This window comes from Thermobia domestica, chromosome 18, assembly GCF_964235325.1.
Source record: "Thermobia domestica chromosome 18, izTheDome1.hap1.1, whole genome shotgun sequence".
Lineage (NCBI taxonomy): Eukaryota > Metazoa > Arthropoda > Insecta > Zygentoma > Lepismatidae > Thermobia > Thermobia domestica.
In genome coordinates, this window is record NC_137471.1 from 18461807 (window position 1) to 18475224 (window position 13418).

General features: G+C 36.7%; 1 protein-coding gene across 1 annotated transcript in view; it reads left to right on the forward strand.

Moving 5' to 3' along the window:
• Window positions 1-13418, forward strand: part of Grasp65 (Golgi reassembly-stacking protein 2) — a 56649-nt gene that overhangs the window by 4415 nt on the left and 38816 nt on the right. Inside the window, exons 2-4 of the mRNA XM_081746313.1 lie at window positions 15-95; window positions 10522-10725; window positions 13174-13391. Coding sequence (XP_081602439.1) covers window positions 15-95; window positions 10522-10725; window positions 13174-13391 — 503 coding nt within the window. The remainder of the gene's footprint in view (window positions 1-14; window positions 96-10521; window positions 10726-13173; window positions 13392-13418) is intronic.

Below are 13418 nucleotides of genomic sequence, written 5' to 3' on the forward strand. Positions count from 1 at the left end.
TTTGTTTGTTTCAGGTTCAGGATGGTTCACCTGGAATGAAGGCTGGCTTAGAAGCCTTTTTCGATTTTATTGTAGCCATTGGTAACACAAGATTGGTAAGTATCTTGTAAGACTGATTAAGCGAATGAAATACAGATTACCAGATAGAAATATAATCATCCTAAGACGTTTCATTAATTATTTCTTGAATTCTCGGACGGCCTAATAAAGGCCCTCCGGGATTTGTCCTTGTATATCCCTTCTTCTTCTGTCTCTTTTCTAATTTCTCTAACCACTCTTTTGACAGTCTTCCATTCTTTTTTACATGTCTGAACTATTGCAACTGTTTCTCCTCCATTACCTTCTGGAGTGGCCCTACTCCTATCATGGCTCTAATTCCCTCGTTCTTTATTTTGTACCTTCTCGTTTCTCCTAACATTGATCGCGTAGAGGGGCGCAGTGGTTCAGTGGTAGAGAGCGTCCCACTCTTAGATTGCAGTACAGAGTAAATGGAGCACGCTGTTGCCACATTTCTTCCGCCGTATGTTTTCTTTCGAAGAAAGAACAAGAAAGACAGAAAGAGTGATGAGTCTATAAATAAATCCTTCCTAAATTCATAAATTTTCAACTCTTTTGTCATTCCAATCGCGCAAATTCATTTAGAACGGCGAATTGGAGGGTACGAAATAACAGTCTAACAATTGTGTGTTAGAAGTTTTTTAATAATAATGATGGTTTATAAATCGTTGCAATAAAATTTTGATGGAAGCAATACGAAATCGAGAGAACATATGAAACGAATAGAAAACATATGATTGAAATAAATGGCAGGCTAAACAATTCCACACACAAATTTCCTGTACCGATTGTGCGGCAAACTAAGGAATAGCAATGGGTAAGATACTGCTACTGAATTTGGATAAGAGTGAAAACTGGAGTAGGGTGATAGTGATAAGGGACGAGAAAATGTGACGTACGAGAACGCTCATTCGTCTGTGTAAACAAAATATCCGCTAATCTAATTCCGTTTGTCAAACAAATTACATCATAAAGTATATTGTGAAGACGGCTTCTTCCCACTTCCGATGTTTTAAGACTGTATCATGAAGGACGTGCTAGAGGGTATGGTGGCAGGAAAAAGAGGGAGGGGACGAAAAGAGACTACAATTGCTGGACAATATCAAAATAGAAAAATCATACGTGAAGACGAAGAGGTTAACCGAAGACCGTGGATCGTGAAAGCTTCTGAGTTGCAGCAAGTGACCTGCCAATAAAATATGATGATGATGATTATGACAAATGCAATGGTGAATAGGAACTGAACCTTCCTAGTTTCTACTCACTTCTGACACCTCTATCAGTCTGAAAACAGAAAAAGAATGAAAAGAAACCCCGTTATGTCCGTTCTAAACAAACGCGCAAGTTGTGACTTTAAATCACTTATAGTGACAGCCAACAAGATACAGATCGTTGGGCGAGGAAACAAAACCAAACAGAATTATCAAACCCTGCTTCCTAAAGAAGCATGGGGGGGGGGAGAGAGAATAAAGAGGCCTTTCACTCTGCTTTGTGAGCTCATAAAGTTATTTGTTATGAACGCTTTTGTCATTTTCATATGTGTATTCAAAGTAAATAAGAGAAGTGGAATTGCAAACGAAACCAACTTTTATTGTCAAAATTGTCAGCATCTGAAACAGCATTAAGGACTACTATAAACGAATCACTTACAAAACTAATAACTTTTTATCACCAGGAATGAGGAGACTTATTATTAATAGATATTGGTCATATTATTTATATATATATATATATATATATATATATATATATATATATATATATATGTGTGTGTGTGGAAAACGAGCGAAGTAAGTAGTGGAACGTAAGATTGAGTGGAATTGACGCAATGTTTATCGTAGGTGAGGTCCGGGATTCGATTTTGCTAATATGCTTCCGTTAAGCAGTAGATTCGTGCTCGCATAGCGTCAACAGTAAACACTCATCGGTATAGCACGATACTCTACATCAGTAACTTTAAAACAAACATTATAAGGAAAATATCATCGGCAAGATTTATCACTGCTTTTCTTCTGGTCAGATGCGCGCGCTTTTTAAAGTTGATGCTTAACACTAAAAGTCATAAAACCTAAATAAAGAAAGATATTGACCAGCGAATTGTTTAAAAATAATTTCAATCTTTTCTCAATATTTTTCTCGCTTTGCACCCCCATCTAACCTGAAAAATAAAGTTTCTCACTAGTCAACTTTTTACATATTGCATTGGAATAATATATGCACTTTCTCTTACATTTTATTTTTTATTTTAAAATTCAAAAAGTTTTTTTGAATGCAAACTTTACCAATATTGGCACCAAATATGGTGTTAATATCTGTATAAGTTTCATCGTTGTATCTCTTAGACTTCCGAACTTATGACGTGATATATTTAACGCGACGTTAGAATTTGCCATTAGCAAGATTTCACTCTTTCAATTTATTTCAATACTTGAAAGTTCTTCTTGATGTGAGAAAAACAGATTATTTGATAGAGAATACAATGTTCTACAATAATTCATTCATACCTAGTAAAAGAAACTTTTTCTAAAATTCAGGCTAAGTTTGGCAACAATGGGCATAAGGAAAAGCATTGCCATTTACTCCTGTACTGCAATCTAAGGGTGGGACGCTCTATAGAGAGTTCACTTCTGTTGCGTGGGATGTCTGGTTCGATCCGAGCTCGCGGCAAGTAGATTTTAGGATGGGCAAACACCATGTGCGTGGGTTTTCTCAAAATTCTCCTGTTTCTTCCCACTTTATGTATTCCACCATTGCATTCATTTCTCATCATCACCTTTAGCCTAGCCGGCATAACCGTGGGGGATGTAAAACTTAAGATTTCATTTCATTTTTCTAACATTGATCGCAGAAATTTCAACTCTGTTCCCTGTAGCTTGCTTCCATCTTTCACGCCTTTGCTGTATATAAAATTATTGGTTTATAATATGTCTCTATATCACCGATTTACACTTTAGCAGGACCGTATTCTTCCATAAAACGTCTTTAACGGCACCGTATAATGTACTCCCTGCCAGTGTCCTAGGTCTTATTTCTTCATCGGTACTATTGTCCTTTGTTATATAGTTCCTAAATATTAAAATTTTTCTCGCCTTTCTCAACGGTTTTCCTTTTATCTCCGTGTTTTTGTCTACCTTCTTCTTGACATAACCATCACCTCGCTCTTTTCTACATTAAATCAATCGTCATAGGCATTCTCCCATTTTTGGCAGATCATTTGCCGCAACTGAGGTGCTTCCGTGCTCCATGGTCTTCAACTAACCTCTTCGTCTTCACGTACGATTTCTCTGTTTTGATATCGTCCATTAATTGTACTCTCTTTCGCCCCCCTCTCTCTCTTTTCTGCCACCATACCCTCTAGCACGTTCCTCATGATACAGTTCCTTCTTAGCCATTGTCCCAATCAGCTTCTATTCCTCTTCTCAATAATATCTAAAACTGTTCTTTTCTCCTCCGCTATTTCTAACACCCTCTCATTCGTTTTTCACTCGAGCCAGCTAATTCTCTATTCTTCTCCACACGCACGTTTCGAAAGCTTCCAGTCGTTTTTGCGTAATGTCCATGTTTCTGCCCCATAGCATACAATACTCCACGTGAAGCATTTTATGAGTCCTTTTCTCAACTCTTGATTCAGGGTCTTTAGAAGTCTTCTTCCTAAAGGCTTCTTCTGCCATTCCTATCTTTGCTTGTATTTCATAACTAAATTTCTACCAAATAAAATGTAGTAATCTTTTTCGTATTTGAACATCCATGAATGGTTAAGGCAAACATTTGGATGAACACGTTTTTAGCGAATTTCGTCGAAGAAATGGAACACATTATTAAATTAGAACTGATTAATGGTTACAATATGATAGATTGGCAGAAACAGGCTTTTAATATGGTTAATAGGTTGGAGAAAAGAAAGACTAATAAAAGAGACAACCAAAATGAAGAATGAGTTTCCTTTCTGCTCTTCAACTTGTGCAAAGGTGCAAAGTTATTTGAAGCGAATAGAGGCATGAGCATTCGATCTATAGCGGAGGAACTCAACGTGACCTATCGGGTGATGAGGTGAAATTGCCGTCCATCAATGGTTCCAACAACCACCTTTCAAATTTTACATGGACACCATTCGTACAGTGGAACAATATTTGAACTCATGTGATGACTTCTTCTGAAGCACGAATGCTGTGACACACTTACCATGATGCCTTTACATTGTGCATTGCGGGTAGATAAACACCATGGTTACTTTCGCAGACATTGTCTTTAACTGATCAGACCATACAGTAGAACGTTATCTGAAGATTTCATCCCATTTCACTTACCGATCTGTTCATCATGCATACTTCTTAAGGAATGGTAACATTCCGAACCAATATCGAAAATAATTTGGATATGTGAAACAGTATATGTTCTATTAGCACCTAACCAATTATCGGATAAAATGTACTAACTTTTTCCTTGTGTTCCTCAGTCAATAATATCCGGTATTTCGAATACTTTATCGAGTATCCATTGCCAAGAACCGTAGAGGCTTCAAACGTCTGCAAAAACAGGATTTTCAAATGTTGAAAGCTTCAGTTTCAGAGGACATCTTGAAATTAATATTGTGGTAAATGTAAATTCAATAATTGAATGTAGATTATAGAATGTACATTTACCACAAATTCAAAACAATAAAGATATGTGAACCGAAATTCTGCTGTTTAATATTTGTTTATATAATTTGAGATAATGGTGTCCCATTCTCTATCCTAATTCCCTTTTGTAGTATTTAATCATGCATTTTTGTGCCTAATGAAATGTTATTTAACCCGTAAGTACTCGCGCCCATTTTGTGACTCTAGTTCTCGCGCGGTTGTCCAGTAGATCCCCAAATTGATATTTGTTACAATATATATATATATATTTAAATAATTAAGACAATGTAGCTAACTCTAGACATGTTTTTTAAAAGTATTTGCTGTAATCAGACTTTTTGAACTCGTTTTCAGACATTTTTAAATATTTTTTCATCAGAACTTCCGGCTAGCAACACGAAAGTTACCTGATTGGGAGTCTATGAACACCCCGCGCGAGTACTTAAGGGTTAAGCACAATCCTTTTAGTAAACGTTTTACTCAGTCGTAAAACTAAAAATCGTGTATAGTATGTTTAGTTTTCTACAAATCTTAGATAACCCACAGATAACCTATTTCTTTCTTCTGGGACTTCCTTGTGTTGATATTCCTTTTAGTCATTGAACATTCTTCACGAACCGACCACTGTTCCTTTTCATATGCAAGCGTTGCCATACATGTCCTTCATCGGACGAAATACTTGAGTTGGTGGTCGACATCCGTCAGTAGTGGGTAAGTGTAAAACAGCACTTAATTTTGTACGGACGGGTTATGGATGCTGAATACCATTTTTCAACAGTTATTTGTACAACGACAAAAACATGGAACCATTATTTCTACTGTACAAGAATATATGGTATGATATGCCACTACAATTACACATATTGTAGTTATGATTAACGAACAGTCTCAGTTGATTAACTCTCATATTATACTCTATTTTGTAAAGGAGACATGATAAAAGCAAAGGAATACTGGAGGAAGAATTTGTAGGCAAAGAAAGTGGGAGCAGCGGGACAAGTTGTCCCCACAAGCTTCTGCCTCGGGACTCTTCGCTCTAGAGGTGAGCACTCTGGGGTTGAGGTAAAATGAGATTGGAAAGTGTCCAAACTCTTAACTAAAAGTTTGGGGTACGGTGACTCAGTGGTAAAGCGCTCACCTCTGGTGCAAAGGGTCCCCGGTTCGATCTCAGACCATGTGAGTTCGTGGTGGACAACATGATGTCCGTGGCTTTTCGCGTTTCCTTTTATATTCTCATTTCACCAATTTCTTTCATAATCATTCACGTGTATTAATTACGAGGATGTATCGTAAAGTTTTAGTTATCACAGTCAGGATACAGGGTTGTTGTGATTTATAGATTTGTTGACCCCTCTCTATGTATTGACCACCCAGAGTTACACATTTCTCGGTGCGTTCCTTCACTTTATAAACAGGGTTTCTATCGGTCACGAAAGTCATGAAATTAGAAAAGGGTTATGAAAGTCAAGAAATTTGGCTTTTGGGTCACGATTTTTGTTATCTGCACAAATACAAGTAGAGAGTGGAAAATTTTATTCTATAAAACGTCAAAGCTCACTGCCAAATATGTCTGTGGTCGGCTTAGGCTACCAAATCGCAAGCAAAGCACGCTTCTACCGCATGCATGAAAAATTCAGTGAGGAATAAGAAAGACAAAACAAAAGCAAGATGGGAGCAGAATACTTTAAAGAGTTGAAGAAGAAAAGGAGATGGCTACTATAAAGCAAAGAGGAAGTTGAAGCACTTCAGGAGAAGATCGGAAAAGCTCAAAGAAGGGCCAATTTAAAAGAGAGATCGAATCCATAAGTACAACTGTTTACAGTCAGTATGACATTTTTAAACGATTGTTATTGAAAGTAGAGATAAAATAAAGATAAGTGCTGAAGAATATAGGTACTGTTATTAGTTTTTGAATGTTACGAAATTTTATGGTTTGGTAAAGAAAAGGTCATGAAAAAGTCACGAAATTTCATTGTGGAATTTCAATAGATACCCTGATAAATACCGTCATTATACTGTTACCTTATACATCGTATAATGTAACATGGCCCGGAAGTTTTGGGCAACCAGTATATATATGAATTCAATATTTATTAATTTTTTTTTAATATATAATTAATCGATGACTCCTTGAACTAATGATTTTAGTATATTTAGAGGGAAATATATGGTAATATATTTACATTGAACAATATTCGTATATTTAGCTAAAATATAATATTATTTTAGGAAATAAGGTTATATCTGGTCGTTTTTAATCCTTTCCAGTCAATTTTCATTCATGTTTTTGGCTTAGGGGATCTTCAAAAGAATTCAAAATTTTTATCTCAAAAATCTTCTTTAAAATTTTACATTTGTAAAGTCAGCCATAGTAGCTTCTTGAAGCATCTCTTTGTTTAATCTAAATTATCTGTGATTGGATCTTCCGCAATCACAGGTGTGGTTGAGATTTTTCGGCTTCTTTGATCTTGAGAGATACACCTATCATCGTATAGTTACGTCACAATGAACCTCCAATTAGGGATCTTCTTCCCATTGTCTTTGTCTTTTACCAGAAGTGGTGTTAAGTGATGGACGTACAATTATCTCCGTCGATAAAAAACGTGGAAAAGTAGAAGTATTTAAAAGTAACTACACGAAATAATTGATACCTTTCATGTCTTTGGACAGTCTATGTATGCAGGGTGTGTTTGCTGTGCTCAATGGACGATGAAGTTACGATTGTGAGAGCAAATTCATACGTCTGGGCGTGAGTGGTTGACGTAAACCATTGTGTTGGTGAAGCTTAGCCGTCCGGAGTTGAAGCAGAATGCCAATTTTTTTGAACGCACCGTAAAACTACTCAGCCAGAGTAGTGGTGCAGGAGATTTCTTTGAGAAAACCCAACCAGAACTGACAAGGTAGGAGAGTAACCATTAGTCTATTTTCCATGGAGGATATCGACAAATAAGTGTGTAAGAAGTAAAATCCAAGTTGTTGTTTTCGGCCGTATTAACCTGCTAAATTCTTATATCATCGGATTTCGTTATGGCTTATTCTTTTGGTGTTGTGATGCCTTATATAATGTGCTAAACGCTGCATAGTTTTCCCTAAGTTATACAATATATAAACTTTGAGATGTGTCATAAATCACTCGTTCAATGGGGGAATTGTTCTTTTGGAGTTTCAGTGTGGACGTTTGTTACCAACAGTCCATGAAATGTGTGTACTTTCGAGTACATACATTTCACCCCAAAATTATATTTTGAACATGTAATCTCGTATATTTTTTTTTATTTATTATTTTTCTGTACTGCTATACCACAGAATTAAATCCATTCTCTGGTTTTGTGCTCACCTTCACTTTAGGTTGAATACGATGAGACAAATGTTTACAAAGTTTCGGCTCACATTAATAACAAGGATGCTAGTACAACTATTGATAATGAGAGATGCTCATCAGCAGTGACACGTTCGCTCTGTATTTTGAATTCCTTTCACCAGAAAACAGAAGCTAAAAATTTTAAGAACATATTTTAGGATTTTTTTTTTTTATTTTAACATTATAGAAAATTAAAGCTGAATGGTAGGCGTCCAATACGTCCTCGGTAATAGGCAGTGTGTGTGCTATATATTACGAATCTGTTGGATAAAAGTGATTTTTATATGTCTTAGGTTAAGCTAGTTTAGATAGTTAGGTTAGGGACTTAGGTTAAATATACTTTTCTTTCCATGTGGATTTATTAAGCGTATGTATTGTCTCAATAGAAATGTTTTGTTGTGAAAATCAAAGTGGATAGGTCTGAGCTCATACAAGGGAGGTCACCCTATTGGTATAAATCCTCCGCGCTGGCCCCACTTGCACAACGGTAACTAAAGAGAGAAAATACGAAGGAAAGAAAATAAAATGTGTAGCACACAGCCCTAATAAGTAGTATATGTGTAGTACAAGGCTTATGTGATTATTGTAGTAAATATCCATATACTCAAATTGTTTTTATTTTTTTTTTTTTTTTATTTTAAGCGACTAAACTAAACGCATGTAGAAATTGTTCATGAGATGTGAAGAGAATATGTAATTCAATGATAGACTTACCCATTCAGCTATGTAAAGTATTCAATTCGTATTGAATAACCATTGCGACTTTTGTTTTCTGATTCGTTTGGCTTGTTTCATATCTTACAGGAAGTTAGTGTAAATAAAGTATGCGAGTCGAAACAAAATCTTTTATTATCCAGTGCAGAGCTAATTACTTAAAACTATGTAGTAAATTAACTTCAGTAGTATTGTTAGTACTCAGAAAGTAGAGTTTTGAAAAGCAGTACGTGAATAGTGTAACGAAAGTATATTATAGCATCTTGAAAGCGTACAGAATCGATTTCACTTAGTGTGACCGGGATTGGAATCACAGACCTGCCAGGAAATTTCACTTCGTTAATAAGATCAACAGAATTCATTTTTGGCATTCAGTTTTTTTTTTTTTTTTTTTTTTTTTCGAAATTCCATCCCGTTGCGCGCTTTAGATTCGATTTGAGATTTTTTTTTATCTGGGTTAGTAAATACAAACATTTAGATTTTCGAAGCACTCACCGTCAGTTTCACTCTTGGGTCAGTGTCTTGTTTCGTCGGATTGTGGTTTGCAACCTATTTCGCGATGGGGTGCAGACGATGAACTGCGGATCGGGATACTGGACTGCGAGTGAGAATGAAGGAGGCTTAGAAATCTTCATATTTTGGGTCAATTTGAGTTCTATTTTCCGGAGATGATTGGTGTAGTGGATGGGTCAGTGGGTGTTGACAGCTTACCCGTCTGGGCCCGGTGGGTTCGCGTTCAGCACTCAGTGACACATTCACGCGGCCATAGTCTTAAGGAAAGTGAACATCATACAAAACACAATATCATCAGTATCATCATCATTTTAATTTATTTATTAATCTTTTATTTTTTTTTATTTTACATTTTTATTTTATTTTAATTGTATGACTTTTTTTTTTTTTTTTTTTTTGTAAAAATAGGAGTCTGCACATGGTGTTTTAAACCACTCTTTCACCTCATGAATGACGCCATCTGTGTTGTCAAAATGGTGACTGCGCAACGGATTCTTTATTTGCGAAAACAAGAAACAGTCACCGGGTGCGAGGTCGGGAGAATAAGGCGAGTGCTGCAATACCTGGAAGCCACATGCCCGTACTTTGTCGACAGCAACTTGAGATGAATGCGCTTGTGCTTCTGAAGAGGTGTCAGCAAAGGAAGAGCCTAGTGCACAGATACCTTAGACATGTGAAGTTCGTCGTGGATACTTTTCCACAAACTACCATAACTCGAGACCAGTCTCATTCATAATCGTTTGGATGGTTACAAGTCTATCTTCCAGAATTAAACGCTCCGCTTTCTTCACAGTGGCCACATCGTCTGTCAGGGATGGTGTTTCAGGTCTTGGGTCGTCTGTGATGGACATATGACTAGTTCGGAATTTCCTTTTCCACTTTACAGTGATATCATAGGATGGACAATCATCGCCATACACAGCCTTCATCTCTTCATGAATTTGTGTGGCATTAATACCCTTCAAATGCAGGAACTTAATCACACTGCGAGCCACAATCTTATCCATTTTGCACTGACATTTCATCATCATATCTTAATAAATTTCTGGTGATAATTAAAACTTTACGATACCTCCTCGTATTCATCTCCTTTAGCCTAAAAGTAACATTAAATTATAGATTTCAAGTTAGTATCTACACAAAGCTAAGGAAACGCTCTTCATTTTGTTTATATATTATAATTTGTGTAAAAAATGAAATTTGTTACAAATTAAAGAATTACCTTTTATCATTAATTATTGTTCTGTGTTTTAGGATCAAGATAATGATACGTTAAAAGATTTGCTGAAAGCCAATATCGATAAAGAAGTGCGAATGACTGTTTATAGTAGTAAAACACAAAGTGTTCGAGATGTGACAATCGTGCCAAGTACGACGTGGGGAGGCCAAGGTCTGTTGGGAGTCAGCATACGATTTTGCTCTTTCGAAGGAGCCAATGAGAACGTCTGGCATGTACTTGTAAGTAGCTCTATTGCCTTAGTTATTTAATTAATACAAATGGAATTGAGAATATTTTAAGTTGGACATTGTGACACAATAATGCGACAAAATTTCTTTTCGTTTGGTAAATTTGTTTTTGGAATAACGGTGGTATTGCTGCAACGTACAGAATACTACATTCTTTTCAATTTACTGAAAACTGTACTCAAATTCAGGGTCGTGCTGTGGAGGGAGGGCGAGCGAGGCGACGGCCCCGGGCGCCGAAATAAGGGGGCGAAAATTTGGGAGAAAAAAGGAAAAAAGATAGGAAAAATTGCTTGGAATATATATGTGGGGGCGCCGTCGTATACTCTCGCCCCGGGCGCTGATTTTCCATGGCACGGCCCTGTTCAAATTATCCTTTCATTCTGAAGTTATTTCAACAAACAAAAGGAACTTTTGTCGCTGACTGTACATCAGTTGTTTGATTGAAATTTAATATCTCGTTTCAGTCCTCATGTTTGTGAGACAAGACTTGCCTAGTACAGTGAAACCTCTCTAAAGCGGACAGCCGTGGGGAATTAAAAATTGTTCGCTGTAGAGAGGTGTCCGTCTTAGAGATGTTTTAATATTTTTCTTACCTAAATTAGTAAACAAGGTACAGTGAAACCTCTACTAACGGACACTTCCCGTAACGGACATATTTTGTAATCCCCAAACACTGTGATAAGAAAAAAAAAAAACATTGGCAAACCTCTGTAAAGCGTACACTCTCTAGTACGGGCATGTACAGTCTTTTCTGTCTAGTATAGGTATTATTTACCTCCGTATTACGGACACTTTCTCTAGAAATAAGTTGAAAAGTACCTTAAACGTACCGTTTAGTACCAACAGGGACACCATACACGTGTCACCAAGAAAGCATTGTGACAACATTTTGCCTCCTCAACTGTCTGCTCAGCAACCCAGATGTCCCTTGCCTGCATTCGACTCCCATCCAACCTGTTTTACACGCAAAAGCGATTGACAGTTGGCCGCCGTTCGGGATAACACGTCATTTTACTATCCCGCTGGAATCTCTAACCAAGCAGAATACAAGTTTGGTATTTTTTGCCCGCGGGTGCGCATAATGTCTCAAAAAAGACACTACTGGATTGCAATTAACCCACAAATTAACTAACATACCGAAACATCTTATCTCGATGTTATGTCTCGAATATACAGTACTGGATGGCGGAGGATAATGCAAGTACAATAACATTTTTGTAATATTCGTAAATACATGATTCATGCAAAAATATTTTTTTTGTAATTGCATATTACCTTGTTTACTAATTTAGGTAAGAAAAATATTAAAACCTCTCTACAGCGGACAATTTTTAATTCACCACGGCTGTCCGCTTTAGAGAGGTTTCACTGTAATATGCAATATGTTACGGGAGGTGTCCGCTTTGTAGAGGTGTCCGTTAGTAGAGGTTTCACTGTATTGCCATAAATTCTGTCCCTCATTAAACAAGATCATATTTACGAAAATAACAAGGTTCATGAAATAAACTTTGCAATACTTGTTCATGAGATACAGCAATGTAAGGGATACTAATTTGTATTCAACTTGGGTCTCCCGTATTCTTAATAGAAAATCACAAAAGGTAAGGTCATGCGACTATGATGTTACAACTACTTGTAGAGGGATTTCTTGGTTACAAAAATGATGACGTTCGACCTCATCATACCATCATGAAGCCTCATGATGACCTCTTTGAATTCTGCAGGCAACCTCAGACGATTCTTTAGAGCTCTGGCAATTATAGGATGCATGTATCGAGAACAACTTAACGCCTGAGAATAAATCTGACTATGGCACTAAGTAGCGTACTGGACTAATGAAGTTTTTTTTTTTAAGATATCAAAGCTGGAATTAGAATCCGTCCTGTTTTACTGTAACAGGAACACATTCTGACGTTATTGTGAATAAGGCGCAGTGTTGTTTTAAAGGATATTTTCATTTGTATGGCATAATTTTTGGTTTTGCACAAGATTTCGTGATTCTAATCTTGGCTGCTTTGAACTCACACCTGTCATGTGCGGTGATATTTCCGTCCGATCGGATTTCTCATACGGATTCCTCATGAGTATCCGATTCTATCGAGACATGAGTAGATAGAATCGGATACTTGTCACTGGATATAAAATAAGTCAATAATCTATTGCAGCAGAAAATTGCATGAAATTGGCAGGGAGATTTAACTCAAAAAAATCGTGTTTCTCGAAAACTACGCATGAGTTTTTGTATTTACCCATACCATTTTGTTGAGGTCAGTAAGTTATATCGATTGTTATAGTCTCATCGTGGACTTTTTTTTTCTTTCTTTTTTCGTTAACACTAATAATATTAGAGAATGTGAACGAATGGTCTCTAGACGTATTAGATTATGTGTATCATCTTAAAATTCAAGGAATAGTATTATTTTTGTACTTGTTTTTCAGGAGGTGAATCCACGTTCTCCAGCAGAAATCGCAGGCTTGTATCCATTCAATGATTATATAATTGGTGCTGATTCTGTTCTCCACGAGAGCGAAGACTTGTTCACTCTGATAGAAGCTCATGAGGGACGGCCCCTCAAATTATACGTCTATAACACGGAAAATGATTCATGTCGAGAAGTCACGATTACTCCAAATGCATCATGGGGTGGCGAAGGAAGGTAAGTTATATTAAGCTTTAGGAGTTC